The 23,116-nt window shown below is 35.2% G+C and overlaps 2 protein-coding genes and 1 long non-coding RNA gene across 3 annotated transcripts; 2 read left to right on the top strand and 1 right to left on the bottom strand.

Moving 5' to 3' along the window:
* Positions 1–9,337: 9,337 nt before the first annotated feature.
* Positions 9,338–22,488, bottom strand: LOC134232912 (calpain-5-like). The gene is made up of 13 exons (XM_062714907.1): positions 22,312–22,488; positions 19,160–19,330; positions 13,109–13,240; positions 12,527–12,729; positions 12,190–12,373; positions 11,789–11,979; positions 11,552–11,629; positions 11,274–11,448; positions 10,726–10,845; positions 10,404–10,600; positions 10,122–10,252; positions 9,657–9,790; positions 9,338–9,536 (listed from the first exon to the last, which is right to left on the bottom strand). The coding sequence occupies exons 2-13, from the start codon at positions 19,319–19,321 to the stop codon at positions 9,339–9,341; spliced, it is 1,905 nt and encodes a 634-aa protein (XP_062570891.1). The 5' UTR covers positions 19,322–19,330; positions 22,312–22,488; the 3' UTR covers position 9,338.
* On the top strand, positions 13,661–17,305 carry LOC134232915 (uncharacterized). The gene is made up of 12 exons (XM_062714912.1): positions 13,661–13,773; positions 13,889–13,944; positions 14,138–14,209; positions 14,439–14,513; positions 14,681–14,752; positions 14,955–15,029; positions 15,383–15,478; positions 16,003–16,098; positions 16,494–16,589; positions 16,704–16,739; positions 16,908–16,967; positions 17,201–17,305. Exons 2-12 carry the CDS (start codon positions 13,903–13,905, stop codon positions 17,303–17,305), a joined length of 825 nt encoding a protein of 274 aa, XP_062570896.1. The 5' UTR covers positions 13,661–13,773; positions 13,889–13,902.
* On the top strand, positions 17,370–18,166 carry LOC134232916 (uncharacterized). The gene is made up of 4 exons (XR_009984873.1): positions 17,370–17,433; positions 17,538–17,648; positions 17,786–17,887; positions 18,040–18,166. It is a non-coding gene; the product is annotated as an uncharacterized LOC134232916 (long non-coding RNA).
* Positions 22,489–23,116: the final 628 nt, after the last annotated feature.

Genomic DNA, 23,116 nt, shown 5'->3' on the forward strand with positions numbered 1-23,116 from the left:
AGAGAGAGTGGGGAGAGGGGTAGAGAGAGTGGGGAGAGAGAGAGTGGAGTGGAGAGAGAGAGAGAGGGAGTGAGAGTGGTGGAGAGTGGGAGAGAAAGTGGTGGAGAGTGGGGGGGGTGAGAGAGGGGAGATAAAATGTGAGAGTGGGGAGTGAGAGAGGGAAGAGAGAGTGTGAGAGTGGGGAGAGGGGTAGAGAGAGTGGGGAGAGTGGAGTGGGAGAGAGAGAGGGAGCGAGAGTGGGGAGAGAGGGAGTGAGAGTGTGAGAGAGGGGAAGAGAGAGAGTGGGGAGAGGGGGAGAGAGAGTGGGGAGAGAGAGAGGAGTTGGAGAGTGGAAAGAGAGGAGCGAGAGTGGGGAAAAAGGGGGGAGTGAGAGTGGTTGAGAGTGGGGAGAGAGAGTGGAGAGAGAATGGAGAGAGTTAAGAGTGCGAAGAGTGGGAGAGAAAATAAATTGAAAGCATTTTTTATCGAAATGATATATACCATATCTGATATCTTGATATATGGAACGCCAGGACTGTCTTTTATGAGGATTAAGAATTACGTATATGCAGTGTTTCCTTCATTATATACTATTTTAATTTTATGAAGTAGTTTTTATATTATATCATATGTAACTTCCATTATATGCAGTACTTCCTTCATTATGTGATGTAGATATGTCAATCGTATTTATTGAGTGGACACAGGCATAAAGTAGCTTATTTAAGAAATAAGGTATCATTTTTAAACATCTATCGGGATATGAATACGGGTTGGTCACGAGATTAATTCCATTTACATTTGTGACGTTTAACGTGTGAAATGCATTATTTTTCAAACCCAATGGCATGTATGTAATCCACTGAACGCGCGTCGACCCTTTATGATGTCACTGAGAAATTACGTCGAACATTTATCCACGCATTGCTTTCAGTGGTGTTATATAAAGGAAAACATTTGCAAAATGTAAATATATAAAGTTGTTTTAAAAAGGAATTAAAAACTTAAAAGAATAATAATCAAAATAAATCTGACAGATTCGTTTTTACTTTTTCCAGGAATTTGTGAGAAACATCATTTTTGCTGCAAATGAAAAGGTACGAAAGGATATTGCAAGGGTGAGAAATCTAAACACAGATTTTTGTCCAGTATCGTTCATGTGCTTTCTTAAATGTATGCGAAATTTCAACCCTTAATAATTTGGGACTTGAGGTAAAGTGATATTGAGATAGATGTCGATCCCTAACATCTAGAAAATTTCCAGTGATCCATAAAGATATCCTTACAAATAAAAATGATTAAATGTTGTTAACCAGCTTTTAATTTTTTAAGGGGTTTATCAGTAATGTGATTAAAGCTGACATGAACTCTTAAAAAGGCATCAGTTTTCATCTTTGTACGACTTACTACATTCCTGCACACCCTTGTCCGCCATATTTCTTCAATTCCGCCATATTTATCGAAGATTTTTGGCCACCTGTACCTGCTATATATAGCCTTGTAGAATTGTTTCACTTGAGTGATTTTCTAGCCTGGCTGTCGACATGTACACATCTCCGATAGCATAGTTTTTAGAAGTCCATAAACTGACCAAATACATGTTTGAAAAGTAAGACTTCAACCAAACAATAGAACTCTACCGAGAATCTACTGAAACAGATTGATTTCTTTATGATTAATTATTATCAAATAAATACTGTGTATTGGCTTTATTAGACCTAATATAATTTGATTTAAAGTTATTTATAATTTTATGCACAATGAATGAAAACATACCCCACCCTCCCCCAAAAGTCGAAGTGCTGAAATTCCCAGAAAAAAAAAAAGGAATCGTAATTTTCTTGTTATATGCACATCTATGCACATTGTGTCCTAAATATCTGCAAAGTTGACGAAATTGTGTGCAGCAGTTTATGAGGAATTGCGCTGACAAACTGCTCATCTTTATTTTCAAGATATGGCCAAAATCTAAATGTAAAAGTGCGGAAATTCCCGAAAAAATAAAGAATTCGGAATTTCCTGGTGATGTGCAAATCTAGACATACATTGACTCCTATAAATATCTCGAAAGTTCGACAAAACTCTGTTCAGTGGTTTATAAGAAGTTGCGCTGACCAGAATTTAATGTGAATTAAATTTCTAGACATAAATAAATAATGATTACTAGAAAAAGCAGATAGAAAGAGAGAGCAACCCCCCCCCCCCCCCCCGTGAGAATTCCACATTCTACCTACAATTAGCTTTTTAAAAATTCTCTTGTCTGTTGTCCAGGTTCAGGTTCGACTCGTACGTTTGAGCATAGGTGTCGGAACAGGGGGATGTTTTTTTTTTTTTTTTAATTTTTTTTTTACAAATATATACTTAGTATAGACATTGAACATTGCTGCGTAGATTTAGCCTCCCCCCCAACTTTCCACAGACAAGTCGCAGTATAGGTTAAAAAAGAGGAAATTGTTGTTGTTTAGAGAAAAAATTTTGTTACTGAAGTTCGAACCTACCTCCCCCCCCCCCCCCTTTCCCCCACACGAAATATGATATTCGTGTTTTGGAAAAGGACATTTCCCCTTTTTTAAGCTTCTCAGATTTTTTGAATGTATAAAAAAAATCTTTGCACTTAGCCCCCCCCCTTTCAATTTGCTTCCGACGCCAATGCGTTTGAGAAGGTATTTGAGAAAGTTCCCAATGTACCCATTCCTGTAATGTATATTTCACGTTTATTATATCCCCCACTTGAAAAGTGGGAGGGTATATAGTAATAGTTATGTCCGTCCGTCGGTCTGTTACGCTTTGGGGTACCCATCTCTTATCCGCAAATCCTCTTATACCACTTAGTGAAATTTACTAAAACTTTCACAGAATCTTAGGTTTATTACATATTACCATTGTGCATCTCCTTTTTTACTTTTTGATCCGACACGTATTTTGGGTTTAGCGACAACAGCAAAATATGGACTTTGCCATTATAACCATATAGGAGGCGGGGGTATCATTTAGTGAGCTCATTGCTCACAATACCTCTAGTTTCTCTTTCAATTTGGCCGTTTGGGTTAACTTCTTGTCCAAATTTAAATTATTATTCAATTTATGAAGTTTCGACATCCCGCCTGGAAAAAAATCCTTGATCTGTCTTAAGGCTTAATAAATGGTACAGCAGAAAGTGCGTAAGATCTTATACCTATTATTGCCCTAAGGGATGGTTACAGAGTGAGAGAGGGAGGGAGAGAGAGAGAGAGTTAGTTCAATATACAAAAGAGTAAATAAAAATTATCCGTATTCAACCAGTGTCAAGAATCCGTACCCTAGCTTTTATAATTATCTCCCAAATACTCCTACAGAAATTATTTTTATATAAAAAAAAAAAAATAGCGAGACTATCAGGCAGGGATACTGAAATTTCGATAGACTCTCTATAACAACATAATTATAAAACATTTATACATTCCTCAAAATGCACATACTTTGTGGTCGGAGTGACACATTTAAAAAAAAATTCAAAATTGAATTCGGCAGAGATGTCTGTCTTCCAAGAATATTTAGATAACGGTCATGTCAACTATTTTTGCACGCTCCCCCCCCCCCGCCTAAAAATCAAATGCCTAGATGTCAATCTGAACAGGGGATGGCATTTCTTCGTGTGTTTGTGTGTTAAAGAACGTATAGATCTATGTACACATAAAAAAAATTGTATTCTGATTAATTGCTTTGAAGATTTGAAGTAAATAATTACCGTACATCAAATTACTTGGTTTAGATTTGAGATTAGTACTAAAATAATCAGTTATAATTGACAAATGAATTTTGCGACGCAAACCAACTGCAGACTATATACATGACTTTGTATAGAATGTATATTAGAACTACATGTAGATAGACAATTCACAATTATAGCTTATGAACAGCAGTTATAATACCCCCCCCCCCCCCCCCCCTTCAGCCGCGCAAATACCAAATGACTTCTCTTTCCACTTGTGATATTTTCCCTGACCAAAATCTGATCAGCACGGACTAAGTGTATCGGCCTGCTAGTCTTACCGGAGTAATGACAGTGTGTTTACTTTTGAGCTTTTACGGAGTTTATTTCTTTTTTGTGATGCATATTTCAATAAATGGAATTCAGGGTGTATATCACTTGACTTGTGCACATCTTCGAACCGATGCAGTAACCTTATTACCAGGTATGGGTACGTTTACAGCGTTCGAGGCGTTTTCTCGATATGCACCAATTGCATAGGGGCTGCAAATCAAAGACGTTGGTTGTTTTGTTCCATTCAAATGATATAATTTCAAAATGTGTTTGCAGATTTTACTGCTTTTCATTTCAAGTTTATTCTGCATAACTTGGCGCACTGTAATAATACGTACGCGTGACGTGCATCTAAATTTCTCACCAAATTTACATTTTTTTCTTTTGATTCAAATCAATAATTAGTCAGAAACATGATTATTATGTTGTTTATTGTGGTTTTGAAATGTCTTGATCTCCTCATGTGTTCTCATATGCTTTACCATCGGAGATGTGCACAAGTCGATACCCAAACCAAAAAATCATTCAACTGTAACGAGCGCTTTGGGGTATATATCGTTACAATGAGACAAGGTATTTGAAAGAAATATGGCGGAATACGGCTATAGTTGGTATGAAACAAGTCGTACATAGATGAAAATGTTGCGTTTTTAAGAATTCATGTCAGCTTTAATATGGCTTTAAAAGAACATCTGCAAATATAAAATATTCATGGTTTTAATTTTTTTCTTCTATATCTGTCTGCTATTTGAAAATCTTTCTACTTTTAACTTTTTATAGGAGACAAGCTCAGCAATGAAGTTACACCACGGCCAATTCCTGCAAAAAGAGGAAGAGAAATCAACAGTTAGTTGTATGATAATTTTTAAAATGACCTCTTGAATGAGCTTTAAAAATTTCATATATTGTTGGCCATTTTTCTAAAATTTACTTTGAATTATTTTTTTATTAAATTATTTCTTTTTAACAAAGAATCTTTCAAGGAGAGCACAAAGGTAAACAACATTTTACGTAATTTTTGTCCCCCGCTTGAAAAGTGGGGGATATTAATTTGGGTCTGTCCATCCGTCTGTCCGACTTTCTGTCTGTCTGTAACGCTTTCGTTTCCACATGATATCTCGAGAACCCTTTGAGCTTTCGCAATGAAGATTTGCATAGCAACTCCCTATGGACTAAAGAAGAAATCTATTGATTTTGGGGTCAAAAGGTCAAAGGTCAAGGTAATAAATTCGCAAATTCTGACTGTTATAAGACTTTCGTTTCCGCGCGATATCACGAGAAGCCTTTGAGCTTTTGCAATGAAATTTTACATAACAACTCCCTGTGGCCCACGGAAGACCCCTATTGATCTTGAGGTCAAAAGGTCAAAGTTCAAGATCGAACATTTATACATTCTCTCTGTGTGTAACACTATTCTTTCCGGGCGATATTTCAAGATGATTTTGAGCTTTTGCAATGTAATTTTATACAAAAACTCTCTAGGACCTCTCTCACCCCTCTCAAAGTGTCCCGCCTCGTTTGTTTTATAAGTATTTATTGTATTACATGTCGCTATTTTTAGCAAAGGGGCATGAGGAGAGTTATTACGTATAAAACAGGTTCTCGGCAGACTTTATATTTTTATTACATTAGAACTGTTTAATAAAGGTTAAATTGGACACCATGCATTGTGTAAAATTTTGACAATATCAAACGTGAATATATACATGTATGTGACTTCATCTTTGCATATAATTTTCGCTAGTTTAAAGCGGTTCCGTGGTCCAGTGGTATGTCTCTCGCTTCACATGTGAGAGGTTCCGGGTTCAAACTGAACGATCCATTTTATTTTTTTCCCTAAAATACTTTTTTTTTTACTAGATAATAGTATTCAGCATGCGAAAATGAAAAAAAATATGAGGTGTGGCTTGTACAAACTCATAAAATCATCATTACAGTGTGATAAATATTCCATATAAAAAGAATCTTCTATACACATAATAAAGAATAAGCAATCAGATCTTTATACCCAAATTCACTCAGGGGGATCCGACTCCCTCCCCCCTCTCCCCTTGAATTGCGCATGGTTTACTTTTTCCCTAAACGGGGGACACAAATTCTCTGAATTATCTTGTTTACGTTCCTTTAGAATATGCATATGGCATTAAAATAATTCTTTTCCCTCAGGATATTACCAATAATACCGGTATTGCAGAACTCTAGTATTCTCTTTCTTTCAATGTAATGAGCCAAATCTAGCCAAGTTAGTATACCCCTAACCACTCTTCAAGCTTGCCAAATTCGTCAGAAGACAATGACAATATTCATAGAACATGTTCAGAAAAGGTATCTTTTTGTTGACATCGATACAAATATGATAATCTGTTGAAAACATCTTTTCTAACTTTTCAGTTGACTGACTTTTCGTTAAAAAATTCAAATATTTTTCTTGCTTACACAGTTTGTTCTTTTTCTTCTTCAGAAGTCGTCTCCAACCAAGACAAGAAAAAGCATCAGAACCCGTGTTTTAAAGTTTTTCGGACGTAGTGAGTAATAGACTGAGTAGAGAGTGTAAGACTCGAGTGAGTGAGAGAAGGGTTGGTGAGTGTGAGACAGTAGTGAGTGGGAGAGTGGCTAATGAATCTTAGCCTACAGTGAGTGAGACAATGAGTATTGAGTATGAAACTGGAGTTACTGAGAGAATGGGTAATAAGTGTGATATTGTTGTGTGTGTGAGAGAGAGAGAGTGGGCAATGAATGTGAGACTGGAGTTAGTGAGACAGTGTGTTCTGTGTATGACACTGGAGTTACTGAGAGAATGAGTAATGAGTGCGAGACTGGAGTATTTGAGTGAGTTGGTAGTGAATATGAGACGATTGAGTGAGATAATGGGTTGTTAGACTTGAGTGAGAGAGAGTGGACAAGAGTGTGAACCTGGAGTGAGTGAGAGAGTGGGTAATTTTCATGTGACTGATGTGAGTGAGAGATTGGGTATTTAGTTTGGAACTATAGTGAGAGACGGGACAGTGAGTGTGAGATTGGTGTGAGTAAGAGAGAGTGGGTATTGTATGTATTGATTGTATGAATGGAGTTACATGTAGTGAGAAAAGGGGTAGTGAGTGTGAGACTGGAGATAATGGGCGTGAGCTTTGAGTGAGTAAGATTGTGGGTAGTTGGTGAGAAAATAGAGTGAGTGAGTCTTACGCTATAGTGAGTGTGAGACTTGATTTAGTAAAAGAGTGGATGAGTGTGACACTTAACTTAGTGGAAGAATTAGCAAAGAATGTGACTGAAGCGAGTGAGAAGTGAGTGTGACAAGGGTGCGAGTGAGAGTGAGTGACAGTGAGTCTGAGACTGAAGTGAGTGAAAAAGTGGGTAGTGTCTGTTGTACTGGATTTAGCAAGAGAATTAATAGAGTGGGTAAGATTGGAGTGAGCGAGATGATGGGTAGTAAGCATTGGACTGGAGTGAATGAGAAAGTTTGTAGTGGGTGTGAAACTGCAGTGAGTGAGTGAGTATGACACTTTAATAAACCAGAGCGTTGGCAGTGAGTGTGACACTGGATTGAGTGAAAGAGTGGGTAATGAGTCTGTGACTAGAGTGAGTGGGTAGTAAATGAGTGTGAAATTGGAGTGAATGTGAGAGTGGATAATGAGTGTGAGACTACAGTGATTGAGAGAGTGGGTAAAGAGTATGGAAACTGGGTAATGAGTGTGAACCTGCAGTGAGTGAGACAGTGGGCACTGAGTACGACACTGGAGTGAGAGAGAGAGAGTAGGTTACGAATGTGAGACTGGAGTGAGTGAGAGAATGAGTGTGACAATGGGGTGATTGAGTGAGAGAAAAGTTAAAGTGAGACTGGAGTGGTCTGAATAGTGAGTAAGGAATGTGAAACTCGATTGTTCAAGTGAGTGGGTAATGCGTGTAAGTCTAGAATAAGTGAGAGCATGGGTAATGAGTGTGTGATTGGAGTTATAAAGAGAGAGTGGTGAATGAATGAGACTGGAGTGATTGGGAGCGTGTGTAATGAAGTGAGACTGGATTAATTGAAAGTTTGCAATGAGTCTGAGACTGGATTTAATGAGAGTGTGTAATGAGTGTCATCTAAAGTGATTAAGAGGGTGGTTATAACTAGGTGAATGAGAGAGTGAGTGATGAGATTGAGATTGGAGTGAGTGAGAGAGTGGGTAATGAATTTGATACTGGAGTGAGTGAGAGAGTGGTAAATGAGTTTGATATTGTAGTGAGAGAGTGGGTCATGAGTTTGAGATTGGAGTGAGAGAGTGGGTCATGAGTCTAAGATTAGAGTGAGCAAGAGAGTGGGTAATGAGTTTTAGATTGGAATGATTGTACAAATTGGTAATGAGTGTGAGACTAGAGAGATCGAGAACGAAACAAAAATATTTTTAAAGATTTGATTTTATTAGAAATATAAAAAAAATACGAACTGTACAAAGCAATAATTTTGTATATTATAGCGCACAACATGAAGAGTTTAATATAAAACAACATGAAAAATAATTTATAAAGTACAACATTTAAGTATAAATATAAAACAACATAGAGGACTATAATATAATAATCCAAAGGCAAAATATACAGCTGCTTTTTATATTGACTAGAGTTTTGAGTACTTAGCTTCCCCAACTGTCAATCGCAAGTATAACGGCGAAGTCTTTTTTTTAAATAAAGGGATACCCAAATATACCTATTCAATCAAAACATAAAATAGGAAGTGCACAACGACACTGCGTAAATTTGATTTGTGAAAGTCAGTTGCAGATTCAGATACTGAAAGATTATGGGTACGGATGTAGGGAAGAACGGACTTCTCCCAATCGCTATAATAATCCCCTTTTCAAGATAGGGGGTATTTTTTTCAAATAAAAATTTGATATCTGTTTGTTGACAACAACAAAAAATGAATTAAAGTGACAATATATGTTCAATTATAGAGGTTTCAGTGGATGTTTCATTATAAAGAACATAAACTTATTTTAAGATATTCAAATACACTGAATAATAAGTAGGAAACAAATTTAAACTTAGAGAACGAGTTAACAGATTGCGATACGCTGAAACACAATAAAATCGTGTTTTCTATCAAAAATGATAATTTAAAAGTCAACACATTCCATAGTTTCCATGTACATGAAAATTATGAACAACCCGATGTAAAAGAACATTTCTAAAAGGTAATGAAAAATGTAAACCTATGCATACTTAAAAAGAATATCCAAGAACTCGAGGCTACGGAGAAAGGAATTGTACAATAATTAAATGTGAATGAAAATTTCCTTGAATTCGATCAATCCTCCCCCCCCCCTCCCAAAAAAAAAAAATCAACATTTTTTTTTCAAACTCTGTCCATTTCGTTCGTGTGAAGAATCTTGAGCCAAATATATCCCGCCTTTTTCTCGGTTCCATTACCATTCTGTCGGGAATTCAGGTCATACCGCCTAATGGTGTTCCCTCCCCGATAGGTGGCGCTCTCAGACATAGGAATCACACACTCACCCAGAAACTCGTCTTTTATTATGCTGTTGTCCCATACCTTACAATTATATCTCAGAATGTTTGGAAATATTCAGAATAAACTTCATGACGTAGTAAATTAGAAAGTACCTGGGTCTATTTTCTTAAGAAATAACACTTGACTTTGAATACACGTTACCTCTATAAAAATGTCCTCCTCTGGCTTTTTCCTATAAAATGTAACCCTGTCATTCCATTCCGGTTTTAAGGAGCCCTTGCATACTCTTGTCCTGAATACTTTACCTTCACACATGATTTTACAATAAATGTTACCTGCAAAGGAACAAAGAGGGGGAAATTGTACACGAAACTGTTGCTAAGACTAAATAAATTGTTCCTGGGGCTGAGGTCGAGGCCATTTTTAGACTATATTTATCTCCTTTAGAGGAAGAGCTCCATATATAAGAAGATATGCAAAAATGGTCAAATTTTAAAAAACTAAAATGCGTAAAAGTTTTCTTTGTTAAATGATAATTGACAGCTTAAAATATCATAATATAAAAATCAAGTTAACTTTGATGGTTAATTTGTTGAACTCCCCCCCCCCCCCCCCCCCCAGCCTCCTTAGAGCATAGTACTTAAAAACTAAATGATAGCCTACAACCTTTGTTCTCGTTTCCCGGAAACCCTTCCCCCTTCACCATGGTAACCTGCGTTGCGCACGTTTTTCTCTTCTTTAGGTTGGTTTGAATTCCGCACAAAGTCGGAGGAGGTGGTTCATCTAGCCACAGCTCTCTGGTTTACAAAAAAGTGATAAAAACTGAGATTTAATTTTTTTCACTAATAAAGTAATAAATAACGTGACCGACCATTTTTTTTAAAAATTATCTCTGCAAAATTTTTCTATAAATGTACTTAATGTACTTGAAAAAATCTCACATAATACCTGAGGTTGATATTACAATTGCAATACATCCTTAAAACGTATTTGCCAAGACACCCCGGATCAAAGGTGGACGGAATGATGACGTAACGTCCGGGGTGCAGAGTAACACGAGCGAACACGTTCCTGGCGTTAGAGAACGGTCCGGAATGTACCCTTTCTAATCTGTCGTGCATTCTGTACTTCCGGTTTAGATCTGCCTTTTGGGAAAAACAATTACAAATGTTAGTGTTTTCTTTATGCATGTATTATATCATAATAATGTAGCATAGTTGTGATACGAAGGCAAAAACATTTGTGTCCTGTAATATGAATAAAAACTTACTTTCATTATAGTAATGCCAATTGTGTAGTTTGATTTTCCCTGGTCTTTCTCTCTTCGTCTGTCGTATTGTTCCAGTGATACCAAGAGTTCTTCGTCTGCATCATTTATCTCAAACATGTACTAAAACATACGAAAAACGTCAAGATGAAAGTGTATTGTACATGTATTTGGATATTTGTTAATTTGACGGGCATATATTAAGTAATTTTGATTTTAAAAATCTCTATATTATAGTTAATATACATGTCCTAACGTATAAAAAAAATCGGAAAGGAATGTGAAACATTCCCAGAATTCTTTTGCTACCAGAGTTCCATGCGGAATTATTACAATTCATACAAAAAACCAGGCATAATAATTTTATTCTTCTTTACGAAGGGATACGTTCAATTTTCTTTCTTTGTAGATAGCTTAGAAGAATGTGAAGGCACAGAAAGAAGTTCAGAAAGTTATGAAAATCACTAGAAAGATTCTTTATATTTCTTTTCAAATTTCATGATCAAAACATCACAATTGTTGTTATAATGTAAACACAAGAAACTACTTACTTGTGGATTTTCTAGAAACGTCCCGTTGTTTCCACAGCCTCCACATCGGTTCCTCTTCCACTCGCCCTCCGCTTTGCCCTCCTTCCACGTCTTGGAGAGGGAAAACAGTGAGGTATTGATGATGTGGCATATATCAATACTGGTGAAATACTGGCAGAAATCCTCAAATGACATCCTGCAAGACAGATACAATTCTGTTATTTTCTTCACTTGTTCAATATACGCTTAACGTTCTTTTACAGATGTAATTTGGAAATGCTCTGAAATGTCTTTCTTACCAAAATTCGCCATTTTCGTCAAATGTTAACCCAAGTTCTTTTTTCTCACTTTCACTCACTTTCTTCCATTCCGGGGACCTAGAAATAAAATTCTCTACAATATTACAAGATATCGCTTTACTCCAGTTTTATTTTCGGATCACTTTTATTTAAATTGCTACCAGATTATTATTAAAAGAACATTTGTCATTCTGAGGCCCAACTTCTTTTTGCGTAGTTTTCCTTTAAAGTACCAACCCATCGCTCCACGCCCCTTTCCATTCGGTACCGCCCCATGGGTTGCGACATCGAATCATATGGATTTTTTCTCTGCTAAATATGGACTTCAGTCCCGTTCCCAGCTTTATTTTTCTGACGTCAGTTATGCTGTAGGCGTGGCCCTTTACCAGACCACAGGCAAGCGTTTCCTCCATCTCTGCCCTGGTCGCCTGAAACAAGTTCATGCTGTCTATTTCATATGCCCTATCTCTAGAACTCAATATATTACAAAAAATATAGAGAACAAATGATTGTAGACAAAAAATAATTGAGAGGGAATCGGCCTATAGACCAACAGGAATTTTTATTGATAAAATTTTAAATCTCCGCAGATCTGTCCAACCGAATGAAATTTAGTACTAGCTAGTTCAGATGCATACTGCAATGGATGTGCTCATCAAGGACTTGTCTTCTTTCGATTTTCTCAGAATCTTAAACAGCTTTTTCCTCTCCTCTTTAGAATTATAGTCCTTAATTTCTATTCCCTCGGCCACGCCCCCTGTCATGTCAACCATGGCGTCCTTAGCTTTCCCAGCAACAAGTGACTCGTAATCCCCGAATAATCTAAAAATAAAGTTTTGGAAAATTAGAGTCTATTTTTATCATAAACAGATATTCTGTGTCGCATAATGTACGGACACATGCAACTGCAGTCGGCAGATAATGTGTGACATTAATGTTATGAGGATTCTTATCAAGTATTGTTATGTCACTCACTTGGCATAGGCTTTCTCTAGCAGGGCTGACCAGAACTCGTTTCTTGATTTAGAGTGCATGTAGATTAATCTCCCTTGACGTGTGGGGAGATAATCGTCTATGACGACATCGACCCATTCCCCACACTGCCAGAACTTAAAATGGAATATTCCAGCGTACTTCCGGCCTTTTCCCCAATCCTGCTGTTCGATATCAGGCACTATCTGAAATCAGGAAAAATATTTGAATGTATGTAAAAAACTATGAAGTAAAAGTGATTCTTTTGTTTAGGCAACGGTCCATAAATTTCCTCACTGGGTTGTCGTTCGTTCCTCTCCCAACAACGGGTTTGCAACAAGATTTTTGATTTGGAGAAAAAACATTATATTCCAAGGACTATTTCAAAACAATCTTATAGTTCGTTCTAGACCTACTTAGTGAATCTCTAAACGGGTAATTGAATTATGATAAACAACTAAACTTGTCAACCAAAATTTTTTGTGACATAGAGTACCGGTAAATTGAACCATTTGTTACCAAATCTAGCCATTTTGGTTTTTAACATAATAGCCAAATATGTCGTTAAGGTTATACTGTATAAACCTTTCTCAAAAGGTTTTTCCGTTCTGCAATACATGCACAGGCTGCCACAAACCAGCAGTTACCAAGGGAACCTTGGGAAAAGTCGTCTGCACTACTGCCCTCAGTGAAAAACCTGGGATCGGAGACGATTTCCTGAAAATAAAAGATGAGTGACAACAATAAATTAGATACTACAGTTAACTTTCATGTAGCATCAGCTTTCTTTGCTACATTTCTATAGAAGCTTAAAACCATATAAGTCATCAAAATCCAAAATATCACAAAGTCGATCGAATGGAAGCATTCCTAAAATCCAGACAATTGAACATTTCTGTCGTTAGCTTGCGTGTTTCACAGTAAAGAACGCAAGAAACAGTGCGGTTTTTTTAATTCATTATAATTAAATACACCTGTTTATGTTTGCCTATAGGGTTAATAAACTAAAAAGACCTACATGTAAAACTGTTTGCTGAATTTAAAACAGTATTTGAAATGCCATGAATTTTTTTTTACCATATGTCAAATATCTTGATGCGAACTCTTTTCAGAGGTGTATGAGAGAGTAACGAACGACAATTCTGCATGGGAGTTGTCTGCACTTTTAATTGTGACGTCATAGCTATCTGACGTTTAGATGACGTCACAATCATCACCATAAACAAAGGAACTAAGCAGAAAGCAGGTCGGTATGTGAATTGCAAATATGTAATATTTACTAATTTGGTTAATTTTACGGAGTAAAAATATGAATTACAGTTTTAAACACTCAGTGAACACTATTTTTTACAATTTCTTTAGTAGAATTTAGAAACACAATGATGGACTACAGTGAAATACTGGATTTCAGTGACAAGGGGGTAAGCATATTAAGTTTATGTTTGATAACGATATACGTAGACTTTAACTTTAATTGCTGGGAATTTTTGTTCGCTTAATCAATTTCTTTTTCTAAATACCTAAACTTTATCAAGATTTTTATTCTGAATACCTATAAAGAGGTATTGGTGTTTTGTGTTTAAATTATCTTAATTATTTATTGTCTTAATTCAGGAGAACAAATTGGAGATTTTGAAATTCGGATATAGTTGGGTGGAGGAGGTCGAGAGGCAAGAGAGATTGGAGGTACAAATGTAGTTATTTTATGTATTTTTTGTGATAATTCCTTACATGTACCATTGTATATGGGCTTTTCTGTAATATATGAATGATTTGATACATTGTTGTTATAAAATTAAAAATAAATTGTTGTTATGAAATTAAAAATAATTGAATTGATACGCACGTGCACTGTTCGTGTGCATCAAGTCTCCTAGAATCATAGTTTAATTTTGTATTTAATTATTTTTGTAAGGCAATGGAATTAGAAGACATGAAAAGAAAGGAAATTATGGACTACAATGAAATTCTGGATTTCAGTGACAAGGGGGTAAGTATATGTTAATTTATGTTTGATACTAGTCTAATATACGTATTAAATAGACTTTAATTGCTGGAACTTTCTATTCGATTTATTCCTACTATTTTTTCTGAATACATACAAGAGGGTATTGGTGTTTTCTATTTAATTGATCTCATGTGATTAATTATTTTTAGGAAACCAAACTGGAGATATTAAAGTTCAACTATAGTTGGGCGGAGGAGGTCGAGAGACAAGAGAAATTGGAGGTACATATGGCTACTAGTTGATTTAAATATATAGTTGATTTATGAATTAACGCTAATTCATTTTCATTATGCAGTCTTAATGCTGTAAGTTATATTTGTATTTTTGTTCTGAAATATAATTAAATTGATACGTAATAGTACTGTTCATAAAATCTTCCAGAATCCCTGTTTATTTTTGGTGTTTATTATTATTTTGTGTAAGGAAATGGAGAAAGAGGACAGGAAAAGAAAGATGATTGTAAAAGCCATCATGAAGAAGGTTCACCAAGAAATGATTGTAAGTAAAATTGGAATGATAGCATGATAATATATCATGAACTGTGAAAAGGATACAGTGAGATATGAAGGACTACAACCATCAACCAACCCCCCCCCCCCCCCCCGCCCCTTCCAGTTTAATTCATCCAACCATTCCTTGTATCAATTTAACTATATTATAATTTGTTCAAAATCATAATTATTTATATCAAAGTTAAAATACTAGTAAATCAAATGGAGATTGTCCATCGAGAGCTTCAGGTACGCACAGTAATCGTTTATATTAGGCCCCCTAAAAAATTTAAAGAATAGTAAATAAGAAGCACATAATCTAAAATTTAGCCAATATTAATCAATATATACTTTTTATAGGACACTGCAGCCAGAAAAGCAATGGAGAAGTGCAAAGTGCAGACATCCATAATCCAAAAAAGGGAGATAATGCAGGATATCCAAAGAGAACTGATGGTATGTAGTACTCAGTAAATCATGACATTGTACATTTAATCTACAGTGATTTAAAAGCATTTCATCTATTAACATCTAAAATTTGTCCAATATTAAACCAATATTACATTTATTATAGGATAGTGTAGCCAAAAAAGCAATCAAGAAGTGCAAAGTGGAGACATCCATAATCCAAAAAAGGAATTTAATGCAGGAGATCCATAGAGAACTGATGGTATGTAGTACTCAGTAATTCATATACATTTCATCTATAGTGATTTAGAAGCATTTTATTTAAAATTTGACCAATGGTAAACCAATATCACATTTATTATAGGACACTGCAGCCAGAAAAGCAATGGAGAAATGCAAAGTGCAGACATCCATAATCCAGAAAAGGGAGATGATGCAAAAGATCCATAGAGAACTGATGGTATGTAGTACTCAGCAACTAATGTACATTTAATCTATAGTGATTTAGAAGCATTTCATCTATTAACATCTAAAAACTGACCAATATCAAACCAATATAAGATTTATTATAGGACACTGCAGCCAGAAAAGCAATCGAGAAATGCAAAGTGCAGACATCCATAATCCAAAAAATGGAGATAATGCAGGAAATCCATAGAGAACTGATGGTATGTAGTACTCACTAATTAATGTACATTTAATAAGCAAAAGATAATTTAAAAGCATTTTATCTAAAATTGAAAAACATTAAACCATTATTACATTTATTATAGGACATTACAGCCAGAAAAGCAGTTGAGAAGTGCAAAGTGCAGGCATCCATAATCCAAAAAAGGGAGATAATGCAGGAGATCCATACTAGAGAACTGATGGTATGTAGTACTCAGTAATTTATGTACATTTAATCAATAGGGATTTAGAAGCATCTTATCTAAATAACTTTAATATTTAAGCAATATTTATTATCAATATAAGGTAGTACTCACTAAATAATGTTTATTTAATGAACGGTGAATTTTGATCAAGTTGTCTTAATTAATTAGTCTCTCTAAACATATCCTAGGTCACTGTAGCCAGAAAATTAAGGGAGATGGAGAAATTACAGACAGAGTTGATGAGTAAAAGGGAACTCATGAAGAGTGCTCATGAAGAACTTAAGGTATGAAGTACAGTGTACTCGCTAATATACTATTAAAATTATCATGATGACTTCATGAGTTTCTTTTGATACTGGCATTAGCGAAAATATATATTTCATTTTATTTTTTTCCAGAGACTGGAGGAACTGAAAGAAGGTCGCTTTATTAAGGTATCGTTGAGATTAATTTATAATTTGAAGTAATTAAACTGTTTGTTGTAGAATAAATCAAAATACAAATGTATTGCATAGAAAATATTTCAATAAAGTTGTTAAAAATACTTATTACTAAATAATTTCCAATATAAGTCTGAAAGATTCTTTTACTTTTTTTTCCAGGAATTCGTCAGAAACATCATTATTGCTGCAAATGAAAAAGTACAAAAGGATATTGTCAGGGTAAGTAATCTAAACACAGATTTTAGTTTTTACTTATTAATTGTCACTCATGTCCTTTTTTATGGGTAATTTCATGTGAAATTTCATTAATAATTATGGACTTTAGGTAAATGTGAAATTCTTCTTATTGAGATATTGTGTCCCAAAGAAATAGAAATTTCCAGCGACCCTTAAAAAATATTGTTATGAAAAAAAATGATTCACTGTCGTTTATCAGTTTTCATTTTTTTTAGGAGTTTATCGGTAATGTGATTTACATGGCTAAAGAACAGCTGCAAAACCAACTTGAGCAAAGTTCAAAGGTAAGTTTAGTTTTTATTCCTTTAAAATATTCATGATTTTTAATTTTTTACTTCTATATCTGTCTGCTATATGGAAATCTTTTTTTTATTTTTTTTTAAAGGAGACAAGATCTGCAAAGTTACACCTTGGGCAATTCCAGCAAAAAGTACAAGAGAAATCAGAAGTATGTTGCTTCAATGGTTTTAAAATGAACTCTTGAATTGGCTTTCTGATGTTGTTGGCCAATCTTCTAAAATTTACTTTCAATTATTTTTTTTTAAATTGAAGAATCCCAGCAAAGAAGGAGAACTTGAAGCTAATGAGGAGACTGAGGATGATACATTTATTCCAAGGAAACTCTTTCTTTTTAATATAGAATCTTTCAAGGAGAACCCAAAGGTAAACAACATTGTATTTAATTTTTCACATCCCCTTAGAGATAAGCTTATGCCACTAAAATTATTTGAATTTTAATTTTTTTCTCTACAGGATATTACCAATAACATTGCTAAATTTGAGTGTTCTCTTTCTTTCAGAGAATTGAGTCAAATCTAACTAACTATACTCCTAACCCATCTACAAGCTTGCAAAACTATTCAGAAGAGGATGACCATGCTCATGGAACATGTTCAGAAAAGGTATCTACTAGTATTCGCTTGACACAAATAAAAGCATTATAATCTGTTTCAAACATTTCAAACAAACTGTTTCTCTTGATTTGACTGGCTTTTCTCAGACAGTTTCAATTATTTTTCGCTTAATTACATATTTTTTTCTTTGTCTTTTTCAGAAATCATCTCCAACCAAGACAAGAAAGAGCATCAGAACCCGTGTTTTAAAGTTTTTTGGACTAAGATAAATCCAAGTTTAGAAGAAAAGTAAATCTGAGAGACTGCTAATGATATTAAATTGTGTTTGGAGCCCGACCTTTAATTTTTGTTAAATATATTGATATTTTAATTGAAATAGATGATATTGAAAGTCATTTGATTGCTTTTTTTCATTTTAAAGAAACCAAAGATTATTTCTGTGTAATATTCTGCTATATTAGCATCTTAAGGACTTACAATACTACCCCCCAATTACATGTACAATACACCCCTCCAAAAAATGTTTCGTTTTCGTCATTCCTGTACATTTGGGCAAAATCATTCGGACAGGACGTTCCAAAAGTTACCCTCTTTTTGTTGTTGTTTACAAGGAGAAAAAAAACACGGGTACTTGTGGACAGGACCTCCCCCCCTTTTATATTAACCCCGGAGTTTATTGGACATTTTTCTCACAAATTGTGTTTATTACACTTATTCATCATGTGTACAATATGAAAAAATCGTCAAAACCCAAAAAAAATCGCTCCACAAAAATACCCCACCATATCATGAAGAATAAGTGTAATAAACATAATTTGTGAAAAAAATGTCCAATAAGCCCCAGGGCTGAATATGCAGGGGGGGGGGGTGTTCCTGTCCACAAGTACCTGTGAGAAAAAAAATCTCAAACAACTCAATATAAAGTCTTTGATTTCTGGCCCCTGGATCGTGAAACATTTTAAAGTTAAGTCAAAATCTTTCAGTTGGACTAAAATGTTGAAGTCTAGCAGACCAAACTTGGAATATTTTTTTCAATATTGTTTACGAAAGGTGTTGTTAGCGATCTGCAAATCTAGATATTAATAAACATTTTATAGATGATTGAACTTGACTCAAGTATAAGTAAGTTTCATGATCCTGGGCCCTTGTAGGAATTACCAGGGTCCCGCGTTTTGTTTTTTTTTAATTATTATTTATGCCCTACTCACAATTTTGTGTTGATTGAAAATTATTTTTTATTCAGGTCGATCACTAATCCTTATCAACCCCTTTTCTTTTATGAGTTTACTCATCGATCCTTAATTCTTGCTTGATACTCACTCCCGGTCGTTTCCAGACAATGTCTGCCGGGGCTGCCCTGCTGTAAAATAGGGAGGCACCCTCGGGGGGAAACTCGCTGTCCCTGAACAGTGCCCTCTTCTTGATGCATTCCTTCTTTATCTTTTGGTATTTCTGATTTTTGAATGGTTTGGCTGACACCATTCTTTTGATCTGATAATGAGAGAAGATGTATATGTTAAAATACGTTGTTAGACATTGATAGAGCACAAATTGTCAATCTTGAAAATCGTTTTCTAATTTTTCTGTCTATCGTACCGATTTGAAATGTAATAACCGCCATGAAACTGTCAACAAATTGCTACATTCTTTTGCATGTGACAGGTGCGTATCTAATATCAGTTTTTGAAATGGGGAGGGCAGCCTACAAAAAAATCAGCTCACTTACAATAGAAAACCTTTTACAAACCTATAGAGGGGAAAAGATTCAAAATTGTCCATGGGGAGCTAGGCAAACGAGGAGAAAGAGTAAGCGGGCTGGGAAAGAAAATGAGCGGGTGGGGAGAAACTGTTCGAGATAATGGGTGGAGAAATTAAGGAGAGAGAGAGACAGAAAATGAGAGGGAGATGATTAGTGGGAGAGAAGAAGACATAGAGAGAGAGAAAGGGTGGAGAAAAGGAAGTGATTGGGAGAGGTGAGACATGGGAGAATGTGAAAAGTAGAGAGACAGGGTGGTGGGTGAGGAAGGAGGTGGAAAGAGAGTTTACTTAGTGAGAAGAGAAAAAGAGACAGTTATAGTGAGTGGATTAAAAGAAGAGAGTTCGGGGAAACAAGGATAAAGAGATTGGGAAGAGAAGAAGAGACTTGGGAGAGATAGTAAGGGAGAACTAGTTGAGCAGGGAGGCAGAGAGAGGAAGAGTATGGGAGAAAGTAAGGGAAAGAGAGAGCGGCCGAGAGAGCAAGTGAGATGTGAGGGAGGAAGAGGGAGCGTTGTGGTTTAGGGAAAGAGAGAAAGTAGAGTGGGAAGAAAGTATAAAGATGCGAAAGTGGTGAGCGAGGAGAGAGAATGAGGAAGGGACAGAGAAAGAGTGTGTTTGGCGAGTGAAGAGAGAAAAAATGTGGGGAGTAAGGAAAGAGCTGATTGTGAAGAGAGAGAGAGAGAAATAATTACAGAATGGAGTGATGAGAGAGTATACTTGAAAAAATAAAAGCACAACAAGCAGAAAATAAATACACTGTATCCCACTATTTCGTTTCGGGCGGGGAGGGGGGTCTTCTTTCAGTACCAATCAAGTTTTTATTCATGCACTAAAGTGCTTCAGTACTACATTATACCTTTATTTGACTATGCTGCAATAAATAAGTGCGGTAACAATGCAGCCTTTTAATGAATATTAGTACAGTGAAAAGTTATGTTTGACAACCCCCCCCCCCACACACACACACACAATACTAAGAGTACGTGGCTGTCTATGATCTCAATATGAAATGTCGACACACACGTGCATTCTCGAAACCCATTTATGCATTTCTGCAACACCATTATCTTTATGACTGACTATTGCCTACACCCAAAACGACGTAAGAAATTAAAAAAAAATAGCAAACTGGTTGACTTACTAATTATCTTGATTTTAAAAGTTCTCGTGCATTTTCAAAATACATGCAGTAAATGTCATTCAAAAACTATTGCCTTTTTTATTTACACCCAAAACAGATTCGTAAGAAATTATCTTCATATTTAAAAAAAATAGCAAACTGAGTATTTTTCTAATTTTCACTTTATAGACAGATATAGCTCTAATATATGGAACTGAAACAAAATAAAATTTACTTGATTTTGAAAAAGTAATATCTCGTAAAAGCATTTTCAAAGCAGGAAATATATTTCTGTTTAGCAAGTAGCTATAAAATTTTTCTTTACATTATGAAATTCTTTATAATGCTTAAAAAATCCTTTTAAAACTGAGAAAAATAATCTGTGTGTTTGTATTAAATTTTCTGCATTCCTCAGAAACAGGTTAAAAATAAAAATATTTCAAAACAGTTTTCTTATTCATTTGCAGAAATAATAGAGTTGCATAGTAATTTAAAGAATTTGAAAACAATAACATTCTTATTCAAACTATATTTGTACATTTGTTAGCAAACTAGGTGTTAAGTGTTGTGGATACGTGTTTTGAACGGAGAAGACGCTACAAACCGTGTTTGAAATAAAACAAAATGAGTATACTTTTGACAAACTTGCTCAGCGTTGTTGTTGACGTTACAATATTGGTTAACCGTGCTCCGTGGTAACAGTTGCTTTAAATTTTGGCTAATATGAGTTCTATTTAATCAAATGGAATGAAACTTCACAACAATATATACAGAGCTGAGAAGAGGATGACCCTCGTAAGTTTTACTGAAATTCTTATATAACCAGCTTTGTTTCTGCATTCCTCAGACAGTTTATTTAACAGTTTTCTTATTCATTTAGAAATATACAATATATACAGAGCTGAGAAGAGGAAAGTTTAAGGAAACCTACACCAGCGGCCGAGAAATATACAGCGTCGACGGATGGGAATCTGATTGTAAACATCGGCGAAAGAAAATGATGGACATCGCGAATACTTTCTGTGTTGTGCCACTTATAATGTTTTGCTGATCTTGACAGTAATTTTTTCGGCTTCTAGATAAAGTTAGATTTATTTCTAAGCCATGAATGAAACTCACGGATGTAGAACGCGTTCAAGATTTATATTTATATACACTATCTCTCATCCTTAATGTGAGGGATTGCAGATCAGCTGAAGTTATTGCATGTGCACAAATGTTTACATACAATATAAAACACCCGCTATCTAAATACATTGTAGTGGTTGCATGTTCATTGTTTTTATGTACGTTTTGTCGAGGTAACCACTTGCGCGCAATGTACACAATGCCCTAAATTTATAAATTTTGTAAATCTTTGTATTTTCTGCACAATACTAAGTATCCGGATGATGATGGATAGACAGCGGTCCTAAGCTTTTTTAAACAATAAAAATTAATAACAACAGCAGCAGCAGCATAATATTACGCAAAATTTTCGTCTCAGATTCATAAATATATATTCCATATGGAATAAAAGGTATAAAAAGGAATATTTTACCACAAAGTTTTAACTTTTGCGATACGATTTGATCCGAGATAATCAAGTACATACCTTTGGAATGATTTAGTTTCCCCTGTAGATGAGTGGTGCTTTTCATGCACCACTTTGTTCGGTGTCTGTCTATATATCTACAGCTGTATAGTGAGTCACACTTCAGAGTTTAGATATTGTCAGGTCTTCATCACAAGACGAAATCAAACAGCGAATACCGACATCTTGTGGGTGTTAAAAAAAAGTGAATGATACATATATGTGGGAGGTTTCTCTACATCAAATTAATTTTGGTTTATTTTAAGTTTTTTTTCCAGATATTTTTTTTTTATTTATAGTTTTTCCACTGGTTATTGTGAGAGAGAGAGAGAGAGAGAGAGAGAGAGAGAGAGAGAGAGAGAGAGAGAGAGAGGGAGGGAAGGGGGGAGGGGGAGAGCGAGAGAGTGTATCAATTAAATAAATATACTTCCATGCCTCATCAAATTCATTGTTTTTCTTTGCTATTATTTTATTAGTGTCATATAATATTTTTTTCCAGATATGATTTTCTATTTCCACTTTATTGTGTGTATCTGAATAAATATTTCGTATTCAATATAAAGAATTCGATCGTGCAATGATCTAAATTATGATACACATGTTCATGTGCAAGCACATACACACAATGTAAAGGTTCCCATTTATTTTAGTCAAGGAAGACATTTATAAACAAGTACCTACTCTAAGACACCGGTAAGTGTTTGTCCATTCCTTTGATTTTAAAGAGTTATTAAGAAACTTTATTTTATTCTTCATTCATAGACATCCCAACCCACACCCACCCACCCACAACTATAATTTCTTAAATCTGTTGCCATGAAGTGCC

Source organism: Saccostrea cucullata, unplaced genomic scaffold (assembly GCF_032062105.1).
Source record: "Saccostrea cucullata isolate Sc308-1 unplaced genomic scaffold, CSIRO_AGI_Scuc_v1 ctg6496, whole genome shotgun sequence".
NCBI lineage: Eukaryota > Metazoa > Mollusca > Bivalvia > Ostreida > Ostreidae > Saccostrea > Saccostrea cuccullata.